The sequence below is a fragment of the Dasypus novemcinctus genome, chromosome 4 (genome assembly GCF_030445035.2).
Source record: "Dasypus novemcinctus isolate mDasNov1 chromosome 4, mDasNov1.1.hap2, whole genome shotgun sequence".
NCBI lineage: Eukaryota > Metazoa > Chordata > Mammalia > Cingulata > Dasypodidae > Dasypus > Dasypus novemcinctus.
Genome location: NC_080676.1, coordinates 159,378,934 through 159,398,930, shown reverse-complemented (window position 1 = coordinate 159,398,930; position 19,997 = coordinate 159,378,934). Strand labels below are relative to the sequence as shown.

The window sequence follows — 19,997 nt, the reverse complement described above, 5'->3', positions numbered from 1 at the left end:
AACATTTTCAAAATATTTTTCTTTGCAAAAGTGTACATGTGCTTCAGCACGCCAGTTCAGCCTTGACCTGTACTTCTTTCCTAATTTTTGCTGCATAATGCTGAGAGGAGTAGAATGTCGACATCCCTCCCCTCCTTTTCTTTCCTAAGGAAAGGGTTTTTAATTCTTTCCCCCTTTAGAATACCAGTTAATAATGTGTAAGAAATGGATTTGCGGCTAAATGCCTTGGTATTGATATTTGGAAAAAAATAAGGTATATTTTGATTTCTTTTCAGGTTCTTCTAAGATCTTTGGAGGCCCAAAAAAAGCCCCGTGGTCCAAAAGCAAAACAAATGACTCACAGAGAAAAAGATGGCGGAACCAAGGGCAGTTAAAGGTAAAACAGAAGACAATGGATCCTACCCCTGCTGGTCAATGATGTTCAAAATATGTGAATATATAAATATGTTGTATCTTTAGTATTTGGATATTTGTGGTCTCAAGCCTTGAAACCCCATTTCTTGAGTCCTTTGCTGGACTCTGAGAGATTGTGTTCGCTCCACATGATCCCACTGAAGTGCTCTTCTGAGTAAAATGACCCTCTCCCCAGAACTGGCCCTGTTCTGGCTCCCAACACCATACGGTTTTTAAAAATTACCGATTTATAAAGACTGTAGTCATCGTAGCACTTCCTTTCTTTATTGGCTTCTATTCCCTTCTGCCTCTTCCAGAAGGATGGCAGAGCTGTGCTTCTGTGATACCTCTGTTTTACTATCATGCTACTCATTTTGGTTTATAGCTATTTTATAGTTATTTTTACCTGAATTCAATTCAAACCTCATTTCAAGGGCCACACACAGGGACGGCAGCTCTACATTCATCAACCATGCATTACAAAGGGAAACAAAAGGTTGGATGATTTCAACACTTTATTTCCAAAACATGTCCCTTAGCTAGTTCCTCAGGACAGTCAGATTTCTCTTAGAAAACATTCCAGGGGTTGGTAGAGTTATGGTGGGGTCCACATAAGCTGAAAGACTCTCTCCTTTGCCAAAATTAAGCCAGCAGTGCTTAGTAAAAGGATCTCTTTTCTGAGAAGGACCTGCCACTTGCAGACCTGTACCTGGGAGGTGCCTCGAGCAGGGTAGGTGTCTGGTTTTTGAGGCCATGCTCCTTCAGTGGCCTCCAATCTTCAGTTAAAAAAATCAAAAAGGAGGAAGTCCCCCATAGACGTATTTTTATTCATTTGGGAAGATGACACATAGTGCCGAAAAACTTCAATTTCTTATTTTCAGAAAAAATGTAAAAGGCCATTGGATAGCTCATACTTTCTCCCACCGCTCCCTGCCCGTCCTGCTTCCCTGGGGTGAGTTGGCACCAGGTTGGGACCAGGGTGAAGAAAACGAGGCACAATATTTCAAGAGGCACTCTCTCTCAGGGTCCAACCTTGCATGGGCATGAGCCTGAGAAAGAGTACCTCCTTAAATTGTGCGCCTGGGGTGCCCTGCTGGCCTCCCTCTAGGGCTGCCCGCCCTGTGCTCCCCTGAGGAGACCACTGCCCACATCACAGAGCTGGGTGCTGGCAGGGAGCCGGCCTCCCCAGTTTTAGGTGGGGTTTTGCTGGGCAAAGACTCATGTGCACAACACCCCCTCACCTGGAACGGGTGCCTAGTGACCAGCTCGCTCAATGAATGGGTTCATTGTAATGAGTTTGCTTAGAGCCACATTACTTAAAATGTCTTCACTTAATGACTGGTTAGCTTCAAATTTGAAATTCCCTTATTAAGGGCATGTGTAGGCCATTGACAAAGGGCCCTTATGAAAATTAGTAAAAAGTAATTTTCAAAGCTGCAACATTTTGCACACTATCAGAATCATCCCTTTGGAATATTTTTGCTTTCTTAATAATGATCGCTACTTATTAAGTGCTTACTATATACCTAGCACTGCACAAGGTTTCTGAGGGATAACTTATTTTAACCCTCACCAAAGTCCGATGGTATGGACAGGGGAGCTGGTCAAACTGGTTTAAGTCAGGTACTAACCAGTTAGAATAAAGGCTGGCCGAATTTCCATTCACACTTGCATGAATCTCTGACGCTGACTTGGAGTCGATAGTATTATCCCCATTTTACAGATGTGGCATTAACGCTCCCAGAGGACAATCTGTCCTTGTGTAGGTCTCCAAGGGGGAAAATGGCAGGTCCTGGTTCCATCCTAGACACGGGTTCCTCTCACCTCACTCCAATCCACCACGACCCTGGACTTGAGCGACGAGAGCCCTGCCCTGGTTGCCATGCCTGCTGGAGCCTGCTCTTGCCCTCTCCAACTGCACCCATACCCCATGCCATTGAGCCTCTTGAAGGCAAAAAAGGCCTCTTTCCCAGGGTACAGCCCCTCCAGGGCATCATTGTCTGTGCTCCCCTGGGTGCTGAGGGGCAGCATGACCTGGGGTGTCCCCATGTCTGTGGGGAAACCCCCCACATCCACGACAAAACTAGGTTTGGGAAGAGAAGAGAGGTAAGCGTTGCAGGCTGCAGACTTCCATTTATGTCCTCTTGCCCCAGCCCTCTTCTCTTAACCGTTTTGCAATACTGACTCCCTAATTACAAAATATTTCCTTTGCTTTTCGTGCTTTGTGCCAGTCCACACTTGATGCAATTATTGCTAAAGTAACCCAAGTCAAGTATTTGTTTCTATTTAGTAAGACGTTGGCACTTTGAAAACGAGAACGAAGAAGGGCAACCAGTACGATGCTGTTGAATGCCAATGCTTTTTATTTTTCAAGCTACCCAATAATAAAATAATGCTGGATGCTGAAACACAAAATTATAAACATATGCATTACCCAGTGAATTTACTGTGAAAAGCAAATATTAAAGACAACTTAGATACAAGTTCTGCAAGGGTTCAAAGGCAGGTAAAATAGAAAGTAAGACTCCCAGAGCGATGTCAAGCCGCCACATCATTCATCAATTACTGAATATTTGATAAATGTGTATTTAAAAAGTAAAATTGAGAAATGAAATTAGAAGTATCCCAATACATAAAATGCCTCCCAAAAGGTAAAAAACACCAGGGCTCCCAAACGACTGCAGAAATACTCAGAGATTGGCGGTGGCTGAACCTGCATTTTCTCGGTCTTTGAGGGTATTGATTTTTTAACTGAGAGGGTTGGAGGGAGGACAGTACCACTCACAGTGAAGGCTTAATAAATCTCTTTGGTTGATGATGATCCTGGTGGCGGTGGTTTAAGAAGGTCATTTGCTTTGGCCTCTAATCTGGGAGAGATGGGAGGAATTTTTGTCCTCTCCTCACCTACCTTTCTGCCAATCCACCCTGCCCTCATTCTCCCATGTTCAGCAACCCCCAGCGTGGTGGCACCTCCTTGGCCACCTGCTTGAATCAGCCCTCTCCTCCTCTGTGTGACTCAGGACTGACCTCTTTGTAACTGCATGAATTGTTTCCCCATTTTGATCTCTCAAGCATAAGGACTGTGGATAGGGACTGTGTAATGTCTGGAATCGATGTATTTCCTTCCCTGTTTGTATTATACATCGAAAGTATACCCCAAGCTTTCCCGTACAAGCCAGGAGACACCAACGATTGCTTATTAAGTTTATAGCTCAGTCACAAGCTGAGTGGCTGCTGTAATCTTTCTGATGTTTCTGTGGCCTTGAGACATGGGAAGGGATGTCCAGAATGCCGAATCCATTTCAATATTAGGAATCTCCAGAAGGTTGAAAGTGTCCATCCTGTGAAGTGAGAATTCCGCTGCTTCTGGGAAGGGCTCTGAGACTCCCACAGAGTCTTCTCATAGAGGGTTTCTTGGTTCCCCTCCAGCTTCCAAAGCCTGAGAGTTGCTTATTTTGTGGGTAGGATCAAGGTTTGCGATCATGCATCTTAGCTGGATGGAAACAGTATGTATGTGGGTTGGAGCAGAGTTAGATAGTCTCCTTTGAAATTCCTGTTTGAGTCTCTTTTATCTCTCTGGATGGAAAGGTTTAAGGGAAATCTTGGTAACCTGATTAGTCAGGGCATGGAGTATGTATCAGTTATCGATTGCCACAAAAATGCTGTGTAACAAACACCCCAAATCTCAGTGGCTTAGACCATAAGCACTTAATAGTCCATGAGCCTGTGGGTTAGCCTGTCAAGCTGGCTGTGGCTGGGTGGTCATGGTCTTGCTGGGCGGTCATGGTCTTGCTGGGCCCACTCACATTTCTGGGGTTTCAGCTGTCAGATGATCCAGGGTAGACTTGGCCAGGCAATTGGAGTGCCTTGGCTCAGCTCCATGGGCCTCTCATCCTCCCACTTGCTGGCCTGGGCATGTTCCCATGGTGGTGGAAAGTTACAGGAATATAAGTAGAAACACATCAAGCCTTTTGAGACTTAGGCTTGGAAGTGGCATGTTGAATGTCTGCCACATTCTACTGGCTGGAGCTCACATGAACAGCCCAAATCCAAGAGGTGGGGAAACAGCTCCCACCTCTTTAGGGAGAGGAACTGCAGTGTCACATGGCAAAAGCATAGATACACGGGAGAGTGGAGAACTGGGGCCATCTTTTCATCTATAGCAGTGTGACAATAAAACAAAAGCCACTTAGTCTCTCTCCTCTCTATGTATCTAAAATACCTACAGGGTGTTTCAATTGTACGTGTAATAAATACTCCAAAACCTAGTAGCCTTTAAACAACAACCAGTTTATTATTGCTCATGGCTCCATGGTTGGTTGGACTCATCTGGACAGTGTTGCTTTGTGGATGTCAGCAGTGACTGTGTTATCTGGGCAATAGCTTGTCTGAAGCGTCCAACACGGTCCCTAGCAGGGTGCTGGCTGTCTGCTGGGAACACAGGCTGGGCTGTCCCTGGAGCAACTCAGTTCTCTGCCATAACCTTCTGCTTTTCAGGACATGGTGACTCGGTTCCAAGCTTCAGGAAGGGGAAGTGTTTAGCTTTCTGGCTGCTAAGATGAATACTATACAATGGGTTGGCTAAAACAATGGGTTTTAAGGGTAGGAGAAGTCCGAAGTCTAGATGTTAGCAAGCCCATGTTTTCTCCCTGAGGACTGCTGGCAATCCTTGGGAGCTTGGCTTTCCTGTCACATGGCCGTCCCCAGGGCAAGGTCTTCTCCTTTCTCTTCCAGGTTCTATGGACTTCCAACTTCTGCTCCTCTGCATGGCTTTGTCTTCATAAAGTCTCCAGAAATGGGATTAAGACCCAACCTCATTCAGTTGGCCACACCATAACTAAAAATCCCATCTTTACAAGGTCCTGTAAAGACCTTACCATGGATTCACACCCTCAGGCAGAGATGGAGATTAAGAACACATCTCCTTCTGGGGTCTATTACCCAACCTACCACAGGAAGCTTCTGGACTTCTTAAGACCTGGGCTCGGGACTCCCAGAACACCCCTTCTGCCTTGTTCTCATGGTCAGAGGTAGTTACGGGTCAGTCCAGATTCAAGGGAAGCAGGATGAATTCCTACTCTTGATGCCCCCACAGCAGGAGGGGAGGAAGTGGGTGGGGCGAGCTACCCAGAGGGTCCACCCAAACGCCTAGGCTGAACAAACATTTATTCCTAAGAGGGGTCCCACATTCAATGTTGCCAGTTCCTTTCATTAGGAAGGCTCATGGATGAACCTGCTCTGGCTTACTGTCCCCAAGAGCAGAGGAGTGTGTCCCTGGGGTGACTGTTGGCTTCCCGGGAGGCTATCTGGGGGAGCAGAAAGATTCCTATGCCCAAGGAGCTCATCCCAAAGATACCTCTACCCAGGCCCCGTCCCCTCCCAGGCCCGGCTCTCATTAGTGTGCTGAGAGCGTGGATTGCCTTCAACTGTTCCCCAGTTTGACTTCAATACAGCTCTTCATTCCTTTTGAAATTTTAGTAACCATGATCCCCCAAAGGGCCTTGCATTAGGCCTTGAAAAAATTTGCATACTTTCCAAGACCTAGAAATGTGGCTATGGTAAAAAGTCATGCTAGGCTTCCAAGTTTGTCATCGCCTCTGCCAGCCAAGCTCCCCTGGTGTGTGGAGGGTCCCAGGAGCCTTATAGGGGGCCAGGCACTGAGCCGTGCACCTGGAGGGGAGCCGAGCTGCATCGGAGCGGAGGCGTTTGTGCCATGAGAGTCGGGAACGGCAGAATCCAAGCGCCATCAGGACTCCTGTGCGTGCTTCAGGCTGTGCCTGGAAGTCTGTGCTCTAGAGCAGGCTTGAAGGGCAGCTTGTGCACCTCTGGTTCTCTCATCAAGCCGTTTGTTTTTCTCTCTTGGTTTGCTACTGCTAAGAGACATTTCAGGGACAGATGCAGGTCATTATCTATCCTGCCATAACCCACCGAATGGACTAGGAGAGAGCGTAAACTTCAATGTAAACTATAATCCATGCTGTGTAGCAGTGCTCCAAAATGTGTTCATCATTGCAATGAATGTGCCACACTAATGAAAGAAGTTATCGATGTGGGAGGAGTGGGGGGTGTGGGGAGTGAGGTATATGGGAACCTCTTATATTTTTCAATGTAACATTTTGTGTGATCTAAGGAAAAAAAGATTAAAAAAAGAGCCATTGGCCAGCTTTACAAAGGCGAAGACAACACCAAATGATAGTCGAAAAAAGAAAGTGATCGCACTTAAACATGTAAGCTAGAAAAGGCATTTTTGGTGCCGGAACACAGCTGGTGGATGAGAGCCTGGGTGGGGGTGGTTCCCAGAGCCCGGAGCCCTGGAGGAAGGCCTCCCCATGATGACCGATGGGAGGGGTCACCATGGGACCCAGCTGCAGAGAACCGAGGCCAGCAGGGAGGGGGCTTGATGGGCAGTGATGGTGGCAGGAGGGTGTTGGGAAGAAATACCCCAACCCCAAGTCCTCTTGCCCCAAACTTGGCAGCTGCCCAGAGTCTGGTCTGTAGAGCAGGGGTGGTGATGGGCGCTGGAGGTGCGGGGAGGCAGCACAGGGCAGGGTGGGGAGGGGGTCTGGTCTGGGGAAGGGACAGAAAGAGAATGGCCAGAGATGTCACTTATCATTCTAATAGAGGAATAGTTGCAAGATATATTTATTTCCTGGAGGATGGGCACTCTTAAATTTAATTCATTAAAAAAATTTAATTTAACAAAGAATCTTCAAAATACAGGCCAACGCCTGCTAAATTATGCCTGAACAAAATTCTGATGTGTCTTGGAGTCAGACAGAGTGCACTGGTTCTGTTGCTTATTAACTAGGGACAAATCAACCCTGCCCAAGCCTCGATGTCCTCCATGTCTGGACATGGGAATGACAATCTCTCAGAGTCATGTTCAGGATTCAGTGAGAAACCTGCTATGGGAGCCCTTAGCCCAGGGGCTGGCCCAGAGCCCTCAGTGAATGGTAGCCATCCTTTTTAGCTCATTTTATTAAAAAAATTTTTTTCATTGTTTTCTTTTTTTTTGAAGATACATAGATCACAAAAAATGTTACATTAGAAAATATACCGCCCCCCCATACTCCTCGCACATCGACAACTTCTTTCATCGTTGTGGCACATTCATTGCATTTGGTGAATACATTTTGGAGCTCTGCTGCACCACGTGGATTATAGTTTACATTGTACTTTACACTCTCTCCCAGTACTTTCAGTGGGTTATGGCAGGATATATAAATAATGTCCAGCATCTGTCCCTGCACTATCACCGAGGACAACTCCAAGTCCCAAAAATGCCCCCACATCTCATCTCTTCTTCCCTCTCCCTGCCCTCAGCAACTACATGCTCTCTATTAAGACTCTAATTAAGAAGCTTCAAACAATAGGTAGATGGGCATTGGCGTTTGGTAGGAATGTTGAAAGTCCCATTTTTCCTAGTCTAATAGAAAAAGGACTCATTTTGGTTCTCTCTTTAAGTGAACAAGTGAACTTACAGATGCTGCCTTTGTAAAATGATGGGTGTGAAATGCAGATGATGTGTGTCAGCTTGAGACAAGGAGGGGCTCGGATTCCCCTTGGCTCATGACATGGGGTTCTGTAGGGGCTACAAGTAAGGGACATTCCCAACAGTTGGGAACTGGGGAGCAGTTCTCCAGGCACATCATTGACCGAACACACCTAAGGGTTGTTATTGGGAAGACACAATTAATGCAACAGTGATTTTTTTTTACTATTACCAGTTGTCTTCAGTCCTAGTGGAAAAGAGAACACAGAAATGTGGTTGTTTATTATTGTGTTGTCCCTTTTTGTCTTCTAGCTGCTGCCTCAGGTTCTAAACGGCTGGTAAATGAGTTGGTCTGTTGAAGGACATGATTCAGACTGTCCCGGACCCAGCAGCTCATATCCAGGTAAATTCCTCCTGGACTGGATTTCTAAGGATGACACGACGCCTCCATTAATGCAGGGGTCAGCAATCTCTGACCTGTGGGCCACATCCTGCCCGTCACCTGTTTGTGGATAGCCCATGAGCTAAGAATGGTTTTCACATTTTGCAATGGTTGAAAAAAATTCAAAAGAAGAGTACTATTTCATGACAGATAAAAATGACATGAAATTCAAATTTCAGTGTCTAATAAAAGTTTTACTGGACCATGGCCGTGCGCATTTGTTCCCATGTTGTCTAGTGCTGCTTCTCCACTATAATGGGCAGAGTTCAGTAGTGCAACCAAGATGTGAGGGCCTGCAAAGCTGAAAATATTTCCTTTCAGACTGTTTGCAGAAAAAGTTTGCTGACCCCTAAGTTAATGTAAAAAACCATAACCAAATTCTTCTGTCTTAAATCCATCTCCTTTCCACTCACCTGGAATTGCCTAGGAAGAGACCAGAAGATAAGTGGTTGGGTTTCCAATGTTCAGACTCTGGTTTTCTGGGCAAGCCAGCATTTCAACAGCTCGTCCCCTCACTTACAAATGCTTGACAGTGGCTCTCGAGGTGAGAGAATAAGGAAGTAGGACTTTGTGCCAAGGCAAGTCCATGGAATGAATCTGACCCATTTGTTTCAGTACTACCCATACATGCAGGTTAAAGCCATAGAGTAGAAATGAAATGATGGTTTCAATATATTTGAAACAAATAAAAGTTACAGAAAAAACTGGGGCTTGAGCTACCTTCTTCCTATATGCTCGTGACACCTGTATTATTTAGTTCAGTTATCTACACTGCTATTGATGGCCAGTTCTTCACTTTCCCCATATAAGGTTGTTTTCCTGAAGTGTGTTGGTATGCTTTACCAACTTGTCTTCTTTGCCTAAAATATTTATTGAAAATGCAACTGTGCTTTTATAATTGAAAGGAAGTTTTATGGTACAGAAAAATTTACCTTTTTTTTAACTAAAATCTAAAATGCCTTCCAAAATCGCATGCACACACATATACATTTCAAAAGGAATACATTTGGGGAGGTTTTATGTGCAAATCACATCACATATTTGATTTATTTGAAAATAGAATTAGAAATATGAATTTAACTGGATTCTTTGAGCTTTGTGGATGCTCCTGAAGTTTCAGAAATCGCGGTACCTCTAAGGATGCTGGGGATTCTGAATTGACCTAGAGTCCTCATAATTTGATTTCTGTGTAATATTTTATTGGGGTATAATATTTTATTGTGGTATGACAGTAATGTCTACAGAAATGCAAGGGGGAAATCTCTTGTGGATGTGATAAGGTTTTTTCAGAATGTTTGGAATCAATTTAAGTGGGCCCATGTCACATATAGATGGTGGAAGAACTTTTTCTTTTAGTCTTGCTGACTATTAAGCTGTATGATGCAAGTAAAAGCATATGGGGAAGTTGACATAGCAAATATCTTCAGTAGCCCAGAACATGATGGTCAACAACTGAAGTTCACTTTGATCGGCATCTTTTCCTAACCAACCAGAGGGAAAAGATGAGGTTGGCAAGAAGTTATTGCAGATTTTTAAAATTTGATTCATTAAGCAAGTGGTCTCCCACAAATCCTAGGAACATGGTTTCTGAAATGGTGTGTTATTGGACATGGTCTGTGTTTGATCTAGGAATGAACGATGGTTTCAACTCTGATTTATCTTATTCTCATCATATTGGTTGATATAAATCTAAAGTGAAGGGTAATTTTGAAAAATGGTGATCCTGAGAGTTTTTAAAAATAAATACCAACTCAAATTGCTCTGAATTTTTGAAGATGAACTGGCAAATCGGAATTGCAGTTACTAATAGCTGAGGTTGGCTCTGAGGTAGAGAAAATATTAAAGACATTTGTTTCTTTAATGAACCTATAAAATTACACCTATTGGAATTTGAATATTTTTTTTCTGGACTTTTTTGTATATAAACTTCTTGACAAGTGTGCCAGGAAAATAGATTTTCTTTCACTGTTCCCTTAAAATGCCCGATTTGGGGAGTTTATTCAATAAAATTTTACATGCTGAGATGTTTCTGACTCTGTGCTGAGGACTGCAGATTTTATTTCTGGGAGAGGAAGTTCTTATAAATGCACATGAATGATTCCACTTGACATGATAATGTAAATAGTTGAAGATCTTGTCTTTGGCTCATTGCTACTGAAAGGCTTTTGTCATCTGAAAAGGACTTAAATTTACCACTGAAGCGATTTAACACTGCAGGTGTACAAACTGACACACCTGCTCAGAAAGACTACCTGTCCTTCAGTTAGTTTCCATAGACTGTCTGGAAGAGAGAAACAAACTTTTCATTTTCATGAAATTCATTTTGCATAATTTACTACAGTTCCTTTTTGTTGAAACTAGTGGCTTTTCTCCTTTGAAGGAGCTGGAAGTAATTAAAAACAGGAGGTATGGTTAATAACTGTAGAATACAAAATGTTCTTGACTTAAATAATCCGTATGAATAATTGTGGCAGATCATTTTAAAAATAAAATGAAAAAAAAATAAGCAGACCATTCATTTTATTTTAGCATATTTTCTGTTGGTGACACTAGTAACATTCATTTAGGCACATTTTGACTTGTCTTTGACGACCCTTCCAATGTTTTCTTATAAAAGAAAGTATAGTAGTATGGCAAAGGCATATGCTTCTAGCATCGTAGGTCCACATGACTACATGTTCGCACCGTAAAATGGAAAGTCTGTCACAGCCGAAGATGGGCTGGACTGTTATCCTCAGTAGCAAAATGGTAGCAAATCCATTTTACTTGATCCTGCACATGTTTCTTTCTTTCTCTCATTTTAATTCTGAGAAAGGGGATTTCAATGTACGTGACTGCATTTTCGAGCAAGAGTTCTGTCTTCCCAATATTGCCATTTCCTAATATTTGATGAAGAGGATTAGCATGTTAATAAAGTTTGCAACTTTCAGGAGACATCTGATCAGTGTATTTAGTAATAGTTCTCTTTGCTGTTCACCAGCTACCCATAGAGTAACACACGTGTCAGAGCTGATGGGGTGAGGACTACTCTGAGAGTGGAGGGTCTGACAGTTCTGCTGTGTGTAACCTGGAGATGCTACTGGTTTTGAAAACTCTTTGAGCCTCGTGTTCTTATCTAGGTTAGTGTCATGGATAAGAGCGTGGGCTCTGGAGTCAGGCAACTTGATTCAAATCCTGCTAAGGAATGGAAGCCCCCATTTGCTTGGGTTATGTGAGGAGTCAATGGATTAGTCCATGGGAAGCACCTAGACCCCATTAAGTGTGGAATTATTATAATTCCTATGATCTATGAAATGAGGATAATGGTCCCTGCCTTAAAGATACAATATTTCTGCATCTCTGAAATATACATGGAGCAACATGGGTACATCTTAAACATTGGGCTGAGTGGGAAAAAATTTAAATCATCATGAGCTCTGTATAGCACAGTGCCCCTTACCTACCTGAAAATGTAAACACTTCCCAAACGGCATTGTCTAATTTTTACGGATGCATATATCTCTAAAACATCATGGATGGGTTCATGGCAGAGGTCACATGTACCCAAACAACTGGGACATGGTGTGGCAGGCAGTGAGGGATGCCAGCGAAGGGCTCTGGGAGCCGCTGTCCAAGAGGCTTGACAGGGGTCAAAGGAAGGTTGCCTCCAGTCTGCACCTTGATCTGATCCATTTGGCTCACCCATCACTGCCTGGCTCACCCATCACCTCCCACCTCACTAGTCACCTCCCACCTCACTGTCACCTCCCACTTCACCCATCACTGCCCACCTCATTCATCACCTCCTACCTCATCCATCACTTCCCAGGTCACCCATCATCTCTTGGCTCACCTATCATCTCCTAGCTCACCCATCACCTTTGGCTCACTCATCACCTCCTAGCTCACCCACCATCTCCCACTTAACTGATCACCTCCCACCTCACCCATCACTTCCCACCTCACCCATAACCACTCACTTCACCCATCATCTCCCAGCTCACCCACCATCTCCCACTTCAGCCATCACTGCCCACCTCATTCATCACCTCCCAGCTCGCCCATCACCTTTTGACACAGTCATCACCTCTCAGCACGCCCATCACCTCCTACCTCCCTCATCACCTCCCAGGTCACCCACCACTTCCCACATCTCCCATAACAACTTACTTCACCCATCACCTTCTGGCTCACCCATAACTTTTCACCTCTTTCTCTCCTCACCCATTACCTCCCATCTCACTCATCATCTCCCAACTCAACCATCACCTCCAGGCTCATCCATCGCTGCCAGGATTTCTTATCACTGCCCATCTCACCCATCACATTCCATCTCACCCATCACCTTCCTTCTCACCTATCACCACTTATTGCTCCCATCACCTCCTGCCTCACCCATCACATCCAGGCTTACCCATCACAACTCAGCTGACACGTAACATCCAACTCACCCATCATTGCCCATTTCACCCATCATCTCTCACCTCACCTATTACCATCTGACTTATCCATCACTTCCCAGCTCAGTACTCTAGATATTGCACTTCAAGATTTTGTGGGAGGAGCTGTTATAGACTGTTGACCATAGGATAAACAAGGTCTCTTTTCACATTTCTAGTTGCTTCCACATGTGGAGAAAGACAAAAAAATAGCTTACTCAGGATTTATTTCTATTTATGTGTTTTTCCTCATGTACCTTTTCTCTTTAGTTTTTATATCTTTAGTATTTTTTAAATGGGAGTATTGTGATCAGGTGATCTAGATTTAAGACTTGGCTCCACCTTCTACCAGTGGTAGAAGTTTCCTCATCTACAGAATGGGAATGCTAGTAGTGTATCTGCCTCCTAGAACTGGAAGGATTAAATTCATTAAAGCATTTAAAACATTTGTATGTGTAAAGCATACAGCCTGATACATGCTAAGCACTTACTATTACATTGCATATTATTATTAATATAATACTAATGCATTAATTATATATGATTGAATTGGTGTACAAATTAGCATTACTCTTTACATAATAACAGTAGAGAAAGGGAAGGAAGAATGAAGAAATCTTCTGGAAAGAATTGAACAGATATAGGGTCCATACTTCCCAGCCAGGGAACTGATGGACCTGACTTCTCTCCCACCTCGTTCTGTGGCTGTTGATCTCGAAGTAGCACTAAATATTTCTGACCATGAAAGGTGCTAAACATAAACTCTGTTTCATGGAATGAAGAGTCTAAAGCAGTTTTAAGAAGTAGCCAGCATTAAGTGTGAGATCGCTGGGAAGCCTGTGAATTCAGCGGACGAGCAGGATTCTTTTAAAATAACACAAAGCAGATGCAAATAGGTGCCCCAAACTGAATCCTGATTAAGGGTTCAAGCTGTGTATCAGGGCTGGTGGTGATATATTCCATCGCCTTAAGAAGGGTGGATTACCCTGCTCAGCTCCCACCTGACAGGCAAGACTCATTGCGTCATAAGCATTTCATACACATTTGCAAATCTGATTTATAGTAACTGTGCTTCATGGGAAGGTGGAAAGTTTATCCTTTTGAGGATATGCTCAACAGAGATGGAGTTTTCCCCCAAAAGCCTGTGTCCTATGAAGATGATGTAAGCCTTTGATCCACTGCCTATTTTTTCACAATAAATCAGCTTTGATCAGATTCCAGGAGGGTTAGCACATCCAGATGAGCCTGGTGACTTTGTGGCTGTGTATAGCTGCACTTTCATTTTATGTTTTTTTTTTTTTTTTCACAGGATGTTGGTACTTTACATAGAAAACAGGAGAAAAAATTTCCTAAAATTTCTATAGAGACTTTATATGACTTTTATAATTAGAAAGTATTGTTTAAAAATACTGAGATATTTGCTATGGCACAAACAAGGGGGCTCCTTAGGCCTACCTAGAGATTTCCATTCTCAGGGGGGTACTCCAGCTTGGCTCCCCTTCCTGCACTCCTCTGGCTGGCTTCCTTGCCCATTGGGGTGGTGGTGCTGAGACATGCTCCAGAGCCCATTCTATAACCTCGGTCCCCGCACCTGTTTGGGGCTGTGCTCGTCTGTGTAATGGGCTTTTCCCGAGTAGCCATCTGGGCATGTGTACCATCCCACCCCCCACACTTGGTGACTCTTCAGTAAGATTCAGTGACAGGGCAGCAGCTTAACCAGGAGGTTAAGTTGGAGGGAATTCAAGCCATTTCCCAGGAGCATGGTTAGAAGGGTGCATGTTTTTCTACAGAGATGGTTCTGGGAGCTTGTGAAGTGCAGGTTCTGGGTCCTCCCTAAAGAGTCTTCTCCAGAAAGTGTAGGTAGGCCCAGGGAGCAGTGTTTAAGGGGCACCTGCAGTGATTTTGTGAACCCTGCTTCTGAAGGCCACACGTAGTTAAACGATGAGTTTTTAGCAGAAGAACTGGGTTTTCTGTCTACACTGGAGGCTGCCCTGTTCTGACTCCTCTGAATCACACCTCTAAGGGTTTCCAGGGTTTTATTTGGACTTGGGTTACAAAACATCAGCAAGTTTCTCTGGCCCTGTGGTTGGGTATGATCGAGTCCAGAAGAGAAGTGCTTCTTCCACTTTATAAGTAATTAACTTACCAGGAATGTGAATCAAGAACCTTTCAGTTGGTCCCCAGCAGTTGAGTTTTAGAGACATTGGCCTGGTTGACACCGAGGCTGCTCCCACAGCTCTACCCTGTGCAGTTTTGTCGTGAGGATTATTGTTCTTGTTGCAAGACTCAGCGTTTGGACCACTGATGGGGGGTGGGGGAGGCATGAACTGGAGGTTAGCTTAGGGCATGACGACTTCAAGATGCTAAGTACGTGTTTCATGATGAGCGCACCCAACTCTCCGCATGCCCTTGAACGATTCTTTCTTATGGGTTTTCCCAAGGTTTAACCCTGCCTTTTTCTATTCATTTTATATCTTCTTTACCTTCTGATCTCAAACTCCTGTAGCTTTGCTTATCCCCTGTACAGGTGACTTTGTCATCTTGGACTCCAGGGCTGATTGCTTCCCCCAGCCCTGGCATCATGTTGCTAGGGACCTGCTAACATCTGAGTTGGATGTGGGTCCAGGTGCCTTCAACTCAGCATGGTTCCGAGCCACGATGTGTCCCATTTATGACACATACCGTTCATGATACATCCCCATTATGGCATGCTTTCAAGTTTCCGAGGAGCTTCCCATGCACTGTTAAATTTAATCCAGAGCTTAGGTGACTTGTCCATGGTTACAAAGAGTCCAGCATCCATGGTCTGGGTTTTTGTTACTGACAGATTATGCCACTTCTAGCCCCTCTTCCCTTTGGATCAAGGGAGCTACAGAGTAGTGGGTGAGAGGGCAAGCTGTGATGCCAGGCTGCCTGCTTTTCAATTCCAAGCATAGGCAAGGGCAAGTTAGGGCATCTGTCTGAGCCGTAGGTTCCTCATGAGTAAAATGAGGGTGATGACTCCTAGGTTTGTAGGAAGATCAGATGAGGTGACTTGTGTCTTAGAATGGTGTCTGGCAAATAGCGTGAGCATCATCCTCACCACCACCATCATCATCATGTAAAGATTTTTTTCATGATGGTCATGTCTCCTCATCACCAAGTCTTCAAACTGAAGGAATACCTTTAGCTCTTTTCTCTCTTTCACCTTTCACTTTTGTGTCTAATTCACAGCACCTTTTCTTTCTAGCACTAATGCAGGCATACAGCCTCTAACTCACAGAGTATTGAACTTGTCTCCCACCTCTGCTTTCTGCCCCCCCACCCCTCTTAGCCTCTTCCAATGCCAGGCTGCCAGGTCTAAACACATCAAGGATCACTTGCTCCAGCATTTCTCTGATCACAACCTTGACTCTTTCAAGGGAGAGGAACATTGTTAAGGATCTCGATACCAGTATCTCCCCTCCAAAGTGTGCCCATTTATAGTCCCCTCAGAAACATTTGGGAGTACCATTTTATCACATTCTACTGTCATTTTAAAATTCCATTTGCTAGGGTTTTATAGATGTTATTTTATTTGGAAATTTGCGTAGTTAACCATCTTTTCATACACTTGTCAACAAGTGAACATTTTTTCTTTTGTGAGTTGTTTTGACCCATGTCAACAAAATCCTTCAACATTGCTGGAGATACAGCATGAACCAAACATGGGGCTGACATTCCAGCTGTGGTGCCAGTTGGTAGTCTCTAGGACAAGAGCCAAGTAAGCAGGGGAAGGATGGAGGGGAAAGGGGACATTTTATACTGGAAGTCAGTGAGGAGGTGGCTTTGAAGCAGAGACATGAGGTGAGAGAATAAGCCACGTGATCATCTGTGGGAAGATTGTCCCAGAAAGAGGGAGCAGCATGTGCAGGGACCTTGGCAGGGGCTTGGGTAGCATGTTCAAGGAACACCAAGGAGACTGGGTGCTGGGGTGGAATGAGGGTACAGCTGCAGGACATGGGTCAGAGAAGTTATGGTGGGGCCATGTCATAAAGTCCTGATAAACAATCATGAAGACCTTTTAATTTTATTCTGCATTAGTGGAGAAGCATTTAGAGTTTTAAGCAGAAACATGATTTAATCAAAGTAATTTTTTCATGGCTTTATTAAAGTGTAATTTACATTTGTTGAAGTTTTAAAAGAGTCATGTTGGCTGCTGTATAGAGAAGAGGCTGGAGGGGGGGAGCAAGAGTTGAAGCAGGAGGCTGGTTAGGGTGCTGCTGCCAGGGAGCAGGCAGCTGCAGGGAGTATGGTGAGAAATGATCAGATTAGGGATGTAAGGTGGTATATTTTGAAGGAAGAAAAGGCAGAATTTGCTGATGGATTTGATACACAGGAGAGTCAAGGATGACTCCAAATTTTGTTGTGAGCAACTGAGTGAATTGTGGTGCGGTCGAAGCTGGGCAAATGGTGGTGCTGTTGACACAACTGGGCAAATGGTGTTGCTCTTGACACAGCTAGGTAAGGTGGGTGGTGCTATTGATGCAAATGGATGAATGGAGGTACAGTTGACTACTGGGTGGATGGTGATGCTATTGATGCAACTGGGTGGATGGCGATGGTATTGACACAACTGGGTGGATGGTGGTGCTGTTGACCCAACTGGGTGGATGGAGGTATAGTTGACAGCTAGGTGAATGGAGATGCTGTTGACACAACTGGGTGGATGGTGGTGCTATTGACACAACTGGGTGAATGGAGGTACAGTTGACAACTGGGTGGATGGTGATGCTATTGACACAACTGGGTGGATGGTGGTGCTGTTGACACAACTGGGTGGATGGAGGTACAGTTGACAACTAGGTGAATGGAGATGCTGTTGACACAACTGGGTAGATGGTAGTGCTAGTGACACAACGGGGAAATGTTCACAGAGCTTGGATTTAGAAGGTTTAGTTTAGAAGGTTTAGAAGGTTTCTCAACAATTTGTATAGATTATATTTCAACATTATTTACCACCAGCTCTGTCACATTTGTTGTACAAGTTATTTTCAATTATTTTATTTTTTGCCTTTTCATTTTTATTATATTCCTTTTAAATACCCACATAAGGTAAATAAATTTATTTGTTCACCACTATTGACATTTCCCTTTGTTTTTCCCTTATCTTTTTTATGTTTCTTCTTTTTTTGTTTTTATTTTTTCTTTTTAGTTTTCTTTTTTGTTTGTATTTTCTTTTCCCCTTAGCTTTTAAATTTGAACATTATCTGTTTCCTCTTTTTATGTTTGCATATTTCCTAGTTTTCTATATAACTTGCTTAATAGAAATCAAGGAAAATGTATTATATTTTCAAAAGCAAACAAAGACAATCAGTGGTCACAGAAGACATACGGAATTCCTGACAGCATCAAATCCAGGTTCTTTCCTCTGGAGTTCTAGGTTCTGCACAAAACAAGCCAGCATAATTTCTCAAGTTTTTTCTGGTTGTCCCTGCTGTAGAACTGATAATCAAAATGTTTGACACCTAGTGTGGACAGGCCAGTCAGAACAGATGGCTGTCGGGTACAGTTGGGGCCCTGTCCATGTGCAGACAAGCACCCTCTCGGTGCTTTACTCGCCAGAGAACTGGGTTTCTTGCACGACGTTCTTCCGGCTCTTGCTTTTCAGTCCTCCAAATCCTGCCACTGGGTTCCTCCCATCTGGGGAGGGGGCAGCAGGTGGGGAGTTACCCTGTGATTATCTGTGTGCCTGTTTTATTGGCCTTGCTGGGTCTAAGTTACTGAAAGTGATCACACGATGGCTTTGCTTACGTTGCACCCTGTGCACAGCAGGCACTTAATATACACGTGTAGGTGGGATGGAATAAGCAGTGGTTGCGATGCAGGACTCTGTGGCCGTATTCGGGGACATTTGGCCCCATGCAGAGCTCACCCAACCTGTCCACTTCTCTCTCCTCCTCTGTAGGTGTGGTGGTGACCACACAGCCAGTTTATACAGAGATGACGTGTTCTCAAAGGCACTGTGTTCACTCTTTTGAATAATGAGACTTTCTAAAAATTGGTGAATGCTATAAATTTTCTCCCCAGAATAAGTACATTGAAGCATTCTTCCAGGCAATACCAAGCGCAGGGGGGTGGTGGGAAGGACTCACAAATCTACTGCAGTCAACACAGCACCTCCTGGAGGCCCAGGAATGCCACCTGAGAACCCTGTGCAGGGGATAGAAACATCATTGGATGCAGCTGATCAAACTGAAAATGAATTTTCATTTGCACCTGACTTTCCTGCCATAAAATATGTTGCTTCTTGATCTCGGTGGAATGATGGAACTCCTTTGAACAAAAATTATTTAAAGGCACCATCTTGATTTAAATTGAGTTCAGACAACAGATCTGTAGTTGCTTGTCTGAGGGACAACTTTTTATTTAAAAATGTTATTTTTACAATAGACTTTATTTTTTAGGATAGTTTCTGGTTTATAGAAAATTGCCTAGAAAGTACAGAGAGTTCCTGTATAACCCATTCCCCTGGCACCCAGTTTTTCCTATTAACATCTTGCATTAGTGCAGTTCATTTCTTACATTTGATGAACCAATATTGGTACGTTGTTATTCACTAAAGTCCATAGTTTACATTTGGGGTTGCTCTTCGTGTTGTGTACAGTATGACAAATACATAGCTGTATATCATGTTTTCACCATTGTGGTGTCAGACACAGTAGATTCACTGCCCTTTTAAAAATGCCCTATCTATTCATCCATCTCCTCAATTCCCCCAAAGCCCTGGCCAGTTCTGCCCTTTTTACTGTCTCCATAGTTTTGCCTTTTCCAGAATGTCATAGAGTCGGAGTCACACAGCATACAGCTTTTTTTTTCAGACTAGTTTCTTTCACTTAGCGAACTGTGCTCAGGGTTCCTGCATGCCTTGATAGCTCATTTTGTTTTAGCACCAAATAATACTTAAGTGTATGGATATACCCCGTTGGTTTATCTTTTCTCAGCCTGCTTTCTTCCAAAGACCAACTTTTTAAAAGCAAAACTCTAAAATACTGATTTTCAAACTGTGGGTCACAACACATTTGTGGAAGTGAATCAAGGCCAGTATTTTAAATAAAAGGAAATGGAATGGACGAGAAGAGAATGGAAGTCATCAGGGTCTATCATGTGTAGAAAGGAAAAGTATTATTTTGGAAAACTTTTGCTTTAGTTAAAAATGTGTTTATGTCTACACAGGGTTGTGAACTCTAAATATATTATTTCTTACTCTTTTGGAAAATGCTCCGAGATTTCT

At 43.7% G+C, this 19,997-nt stretch overlaps 1 protein-coding gene across 1 annotated transcript in view; it reads left to right on the top strand.

Annotated features, from left to right (window-relative positions):
* Nucleotides 1–275: 275 nt before the first annotated feature.
* ERG (ETS transcription factor ERG) overlaps nt 276–19,997 on the top strand; it is a 195,067-nt gene continuing 175,345 nt past the window's right edge. The window contains exons 1-2 of the mRNA XM_012526700.3: nt 276–376; nt 8,198–8,288. Of these exons, the coding sequence (XP_012382154.2) occupies nt 8,250–8,288 (39 nt within the window). The 5' untranslated portion in view covers nt 276–376; nt 8,198–8,249. The remainder of the gene's footprint in view (nt 377–8,197; nt 8,289–19,997) is intronic.